The 6407-nt window shown below is 35.3% G+C and overlaps 1 protein-coding gene across 1 annotated transcript in view; it reads left to right on the top strand.

Moving 5' to 3' along the window:
• LOC107638432 (brefeldin A-inhibited guanine nucleotide-exchange protein 5) overlaps positions 265 to 6407 on the top strand; it is a 14334-nt gene continuing 8191 nt past the window's right edge. The window contains exons 1-19 of the mRNA XM_016341694.2: positions 265 to 749; positions 1045 to 1126; positions 1206 to 1410; positions 1534 to 1655; positions 1737 to 1795; positions 2993 to 3050; positions 3128 to 3212; positions 3304 to 3498; positions 3579 to 3637; positions 3718 to 3787; positions 3868 to 3936; positions 4371 to 4493; positions 4578 to 4631; positions 4736 to 4824; positions 4945 to 5041; positions 5146 to 5244; positions 5710 to 5898; positions 6019 to 6129; positions 6207 to 6391. Of these exons, the coding sequence (XP_016197180.1) occupies positions 647 to 749; positions 1045 to 1126; positions 1206 to 1410; positions 1534 to 1655; positions 1737 to 1795; positions 2993 to 3050; positions 3128 to 3212; positions 3304 to 3498; positions 3579 to 3637; positions 3718 to 3787; positions 3868 to 3936; positions 4371 to 4493; positions 4578 to 4631; positions 4736 to 4824; positions 4945 to 5041; positions 5146 to 5244; positions 5710 to 5898; positions 6019 to 6129; positions 6207 to 6391 (2054 nt within the window). The 5' untranslated portion in view covers positions 265 to 646. The remainder of the gene's footprint in view (positions 750 to 1044; positions 1127 to 1205; positions 1411 to 1533; positions 1656 to 1736; positions 1796 to 2992; positions 3051 to 3127; positions 3213 to 3303; positions 3499 to 3578; positions 3638 to 3717; positions 3788 to 3867; positions 3937 to 4370; positions 4494 to 4577; positions 4632 to 4735; positions 4825 to 4944; positions 5042 to 5145; positions 5245 to 5709; positions 5899 to 6018; positions 6130 to 6206; positions 6392 to 6407) is intronic.

Genomic DNA, 6407 nt, shown 5'->3' with positions numbered 1-6407 from the left:
ATTTTTTATCATTTTTTATTTTTTATTTACGTGAAATCAATTTTATCGATTTAACTAGTAATTTATCAATTGAACCAATAAACCAATAAATTAATAACCTAACCAGTTTAATTATCTGTTGGATTTTTAATTTTTTACCACTGTGCTTTCGGTTATATTTTTGTCCATTCTTCCAATAAAAAAAAATAGTTTATATTGACAAAAAAAATCGTTGATCTAGTATTACTCATTTCTATTATAGAGGAATAAAAAAAAAAAAAAAATCATTGTACAGTCAGTGTTCCAAAATTTAGCTTTGTTCTAAAATCTCAGCTCGGGGAAGCAATGCAATGCCCATGGAATGGTTCCACTACGGTGACCAAAGCAGACACGTCAAAATATCAAATTAAAACCGACGACATCATCCTCTTCTTATTAGTTATTACCCATCAGATCTGACACTATCACCCTCTGCTTCTTCCATCTCTCAGATCCCTCTCTGCGTCACCGAATTCCATCTTCGCCGGAAAAATCTGCGAGCTCTTCAGATAGAAACCATCTCGTTTCGATTTCGCCGTGATCTGGAATCTCGCCTGCATTTCCTCGAATTCCGGTCTCCGACTTTCAGCACTGCATGTGATCTGCATTTTCGAGAGAGCCAGAGGAAATGGCGGCCGGTGGTTTCGTCACTCGAGCGTTTGATTCTATGTTGAAGGAGTGTTCCAGCAAGAAGTACCAGGACCTCCAGAAAGCTATTAAGAATTATACAGGTTAACTTTTTCTATACGATTCTCAACCCTAGATCTCTGTTTCAATTACTTTCTCTTGCCTTTTGTGTTGTTCCTCCCCTTCTGATTTGAACTTTGATGCGTATTCAATTTTCATGATTTTATTTTCAGCTTAGATGATATTGTTTAAGCTGTTCACTGTTCAATTTGCGCCATTGATCCTTGGAGATGATGTATTTGTTGTGCTACTAATAATCTTATCTTAAATAATATTATTATTATTGTTATTATTATTATTATTATTATTATTTTTATTTATGCTATGCTATTGTTTCAGAAATTGCGAAAGAGGCAAGTCAGAAAAAGCAAGAAGCCCCGAGTGAGGCCAATCAAGTGGCATCGTCAGCTGAATCGGCCAGGTAAACATCTTTTGGATAAAACATTGGACATGATGTATTTGGTGTAGTTTAAATTGAATACATTTTGGGTTGTTGCTAGCACAAATGAAACTGAAGATGGAGCAGCGACTAGAACAGAAGCAGATCAGTCACAGAAGGCTAAGGGTGGTAATATTACGGTTGTTCTAGCGAATGCTGGGCAGACACTTGATGGACCTGATGCAGAGCTTATTTTAAATCCACTTCGTCTTGCATTTGAGACAAAGAACTTGAAAATTCTAGATCCTGCTTTGGATTGTCTTCATGTATGTGCATCTGTTTTTGATGCTGCTGAATGAGTTGTTCAACTAATTCTTATAGCTGTTATGATGCTTAGTCATGCCGAATTGCAAAATCTTGCTCATTCTTCTTGATTTCCATTAATACAGAAACTTATTGCTTATGATCATTTGGAAGGAGATCCTGGGTTAGATGGCGGTAAAAATGTCCCACTGTTTACAGACATTCTAAATATGGTGTGCAGTTGTATTGATAATTCATCACCAGATAGGTATGCAAATCTCTACCCCTCGAGCTTTGCTGACTGAATATAAGTTCTGTGTGATATTCATTCTTGTGAATCAATATGCAGTACTATTCTCCAAGTGCTGAAGGTACTCCTTACTGCTGTGGCTTCCACAAAATTCAGAGGTGTGTGTTTATTGTAGTAATGAACCCACTCTTCTGTTAAGTATATCTACTGATAACATGTTATATTGATGGACATACAATCTCTTGTGAGGGAGTTAGCTTTAAGTAACAGCAGTTAAGTTAAATGTTTTTAAGTCTTGCCGTTGCTGTTTCTTTTTTTTGTTTTATTTATTTTACCCCACCCCATACCATAGCTGGTTGGAAACATAACTCAGCATAATTGCTTTTCTTAATATAACCTGTCAAAAGCAGTAAAGAACTTTTTCGGTTGATTTTATTTCTAGGAGAAAAGGTATATGAAAATCATGTAGTTCCTCTTCCCCTTTGTTTTTGTTTTGTATATTTCTATTTTCTGAGTAGATGCTATGAGGTTGTGTTCTCTAGAACTTGATGTGTAACTAAATTTTGGCATATTTCAAAAAGATAACTTGGAAAGACAAACCATGGCGATGTTTCCCGCTTTGAGTTTGGGGAGGATGCTTGGCAATAGAGCTTTCTGTTTTAGATGCTTTATCCTTACATTCACCATGTCTATGCTGCATAACAGTTGGTATAGAAAACCATGGCATTACTATTGAAATCAAAGATGAAAAATTGGCATTATGACTTCACTCTTTTAAATATGAAAACCATTATGGGTCATGTTACTCATGCATGCTTCACAGAATATCATTGATGAGATGAGATGACTCTATGAAGAAGATCATGGCTCTTTTAATGAGCCAAGCCCATTTTTGCCATTAAATTGGTAGCCTCAGGAATCTGCGGCTTCCATTAGTTTTTCATTTAGTTAAATCTCCTCATCTTTCTATGGAATTCAATTACACTGAATTGAGAATTGAGACTTGTGAGTGCTCTGATTAGGCATGACTGGAAAACAAATTATGCAAAACTGCTGTGTTAAGGAGAAGGGAGAAAAACTCCATCAATAGAGACAATACAGGCCTGCTTTCGTCTCAGTTAGAAGCTTAGAGTATTGCTGTTTACACAACTAATTGTGATGTAATTTAACACATGCATTATGCTTTTATTTTCAGTTTTTTTCACTATGTCACCCTGATCATCATATCGGTCCTCTGGTTTTCAAACCACGCCTTGGTTCTCTAGGCCACCTTTTTTGTCTTGTTCGTATGTATTTATTTACATATTGCTTTCTTCTTTTTGTATAATTAACGATCCTTATTTTGTGTTATTCAGTGCATGGCGAACCCTTGTTGGGAGTTATCAGAGTATGCTACAATATTGCACTAAATAGGTATTACTCATTTCTATTTTGTCTTTGATGCTTAGTTATTAATCTATAGTACTCAGATTCATTCTTTGCCTTTGTAGCAAGAGTCCTATAAACCAAGCAACATCAAAGGCTATGCTAACACAGATGATCAGCATCATCTTTAGGAGAATGGAAACCAATCCGGTGGGGGCTTATTTTTATTCTTTATTATTAAGTATATTAAGTCTATTGGTTCCACAGTAATTCTCTTTTAGTAATGCCTTTAAGTGTCCAGGTTGAAACTTCAGGTGGACATACAGCTACAGAGGCAGCTTCAGCTGAGAATTCAAACACAAAATATGACGAAACATCTTTGGGAGAGTCAAATGAAAAAGAAATGACTTTAGGTGATGCACTTAGCCAAGCCAAGGATGCTTTACCAGCATCTCTTGAGGAACTTCAACATCTTGCTGGGGGTGCTGATATTAAGGTGAATAGTTTACAAATATGTTACTAATCCAATCCTATTTAGCTAATCCCTATTATGATAAGATTGTGTATATTTTATAGGGCTTAGAAGCTGTGCTGGACAAGGCCGTGCATACTGAAGATGGTAAACAGATTATACGGTATGGATATGTTATAGAAATTTCTGTTCTGCATTTTTTTCACTGAGACTAATTACCCAAACTATTAATCTTCTGTCAAGTGGGATTGATTTGGAGAGCATGGGTATAGTACAACGTGATGCTTTGTTGGTATTTCGCACTCTTTGCAAGGTTGGTTCTGCAACTTAAATACTAGCATCACGGTTACTTTCTTTCAATATCTCTTATGTTTTCAACTGTAAATTTGGCAGATGGGTATGAAGGAAGATAATGATGAAGTTACAACCAAGACAAGGATATTATCTCTTGAGCTTCTGCAGGTTATAAAGTGATTCTAGCATCTATTAACTGCTAGTTTATAGGTTGTAGCAAAATTCATAGAAAATTATGTTCCTTGTAATGATGCATAAGCATTTTTTTGCTTTACTCTGGACCAAGTTACAGGTCCATTTGATTTTCCGTGATATACTTGGTGCTTTTAATTGTATTGCCTTGGGTTTAGATCTACAAATGCAATTAATGTCAAGATGATGTAAAGAAAACTTACATATCCTTTTGTTTTGATGCTGATATTTGTATTTAATGCTTTCTTTCTTAAAGAAAACCTTATGGAAGGACGGCACATTATTGTCTTTTTATTATTCTTTGAAACTCATTCACGTTGCTGTGAATTGGTTTCTCAATGTTTCAAATTACTCTTTTCTTCATAACTGACGACAATTGAATTTTTTTATTTTTTATTTTATTTTCTCAGGGTTTGTTGGAGGGAGTTAGTCACTCATTTACAAAGAATTTTCATTTTATTGATTCGGTGAAGGCATATCTTTCATATGCATTATTGCGAGCTTCAGTTTCACAATCCCCTGTCATATTTCAGGTTGGTTGAACTAAGTTACATTTTTTAGCATATCCTTAAGGATCTACTTGTAAATCTTGTTATTTTGTTCTTCTTTGTTGGCAGTATGCAACTGGAATATTCTTGGTGCTGTTGTTGCGATTCAGAGAAAGTCTCAAAGTATGCGTCATATCTTTTTGCAAATCTCATAGAGGCTTCTTAGCAGAGACCACTGTTGATTTAATGTGTCTAATCTGTTTCTGCACCACTCTTTTTGTTTTCAGGGTGAAATAGGCATCTTCTTTCCGCTGATAGTGCTTAGACCACTGGACAGTTTAGAGTTTCCCATCAACCAAAAACTTAGTGTTCTTCGGTATGATGTTCTTGCTGTTGATTAAAATTTCTTGTAATATGGTTTAAAGACCTTAAATGATATGTTGTTTTTCCATTCTTTTTTTTGGTATGATTAATTTGATTTGGTGTTGATTTGTAGGATGCTAGAAAAAGTATGCAAGGATCCACAGATGCTTGTTGACATTTTTGTGAATTATGACTGTGATCTTGATGCACCAAACTTGTTTGAAAGAATGGTAAAATCTGACAGTGATTTTGTATGGCATAAACATCATTGAAGTTATTTATGTGCATGTTGGTGAATGCAATAATCTCTACCGTCTTCCAATTTAACATGTAGGTTACAGCTCTATCAAAAATAGCTCAGGGTACTCAAAATACTGATCCAAATGCTGTTGCTGTTTCTCAAACAGCTTCAATTAAAGGTTCATCGCTTCAGGTAGGTTAGCTGTTGCCTTTTTTATGGGAAGCAAGTAGTTCATTCGAGGTTTAGTTACTTTAAAATTCTCTATAGTTTCATTGAACTTCCATATTGGGTTTGAAACTGATTTTTTTTTGTGTGGATATTATTGTAAGTTAGTGGAAAAATAAACCTGCTTCAGTTGCTCAATTTTTGAAGAACACTTCCAATCTGGATAAGGTTGTAACTTTCATGTAGTGCAATTTAATTCTAGATTCATGTTTGTTCTTGTAATATATACCTCTTCGTTGTATTGGGGTAAAAAATTATGAATGGAAACTCCATGGAATTGATCCTTTTTAAATGCAAGATGTCTTCACTTGAATGATTGCGGCAAGGGAAGTAAAAGAAAGTGGGGTTGAAAATTGAGGGAAAATTATACTTCCATTGAATCATTGTCTCTTGGTAATGTTGCTGATTGATCACATTTTCTTTATCTCATAGGCTCTTGTTAGTGTTCTTAAATCATTGGTTGAGTGGGAGCAATCACATAAGGAATTGAACCTGAATAACAATCAGCAAGAAGGGTCTTCAGTGGAAGATTCTTTTGAAGTTAAATCCAGGGAAGATGTAACCAGTAATTTTGAGAAGGCCAAGGCTCATAAATCTACACTGGAGGCTGCCATTGCTGAGGTATCAGATCTTATGGTCTTTAAACTTTATAGAAGGGAAGTGAAATTTGTCAGAACCTTCCATTGTATAATGGTCAATATGTAGTTTCGAGCTGACTTATGGTTTTAATAATCTTTTTAGTTCAACAGGAAACCGACAAAAGGGTTGGAATATCTAATATCAAATAAGTTAGTGGAAAACAAACCTGCTTCGGTTGCTCAATTTTTGAAGATCACTCCCAATCTGGATAAGGTTGTAACTCTCATGTAGTGCAATTTAATTCTAGATTCATGTTTGTTCTGTAATATATACCTCTTGGTTGCTTTCAGGCTGTAATTGGTGACTATTTAGGTCAACATGAAGAGTTTCCCCTTGCTGTCATGCATGCTTATGTAGATTCGATGAAGTTTGCTGGAATGAAATTTGATATTGCAATCCGGGAGTTTCTTAAAGGGTTCCGACTTCCTGGTGAAGCCCAAAAGATAGATCGAATCATGGAAAAGTTTGCAGAGAGGTAATGGCTATTTTAA

This window comes from Arachis ipaensis, chromosome B04 (assembly GCF_000816755.2).
Source record: "Arachis ipaensis cultivar K30076 chromosome B04, Araip1.1, whole genome shotgun sequence".
NCBI classification, from domain to species: Eukaryota; Viridiplantae; Streptophyta; class Magnoliopsida; order Fabales; family Fabaceae; genus Arachis; species Arachis ipaensis.
The sequence above is the reverse complement of the archived record's forward strand: the minus strand, read 5'-3'. Positions and strand labels throughout refer to the sequence as shown.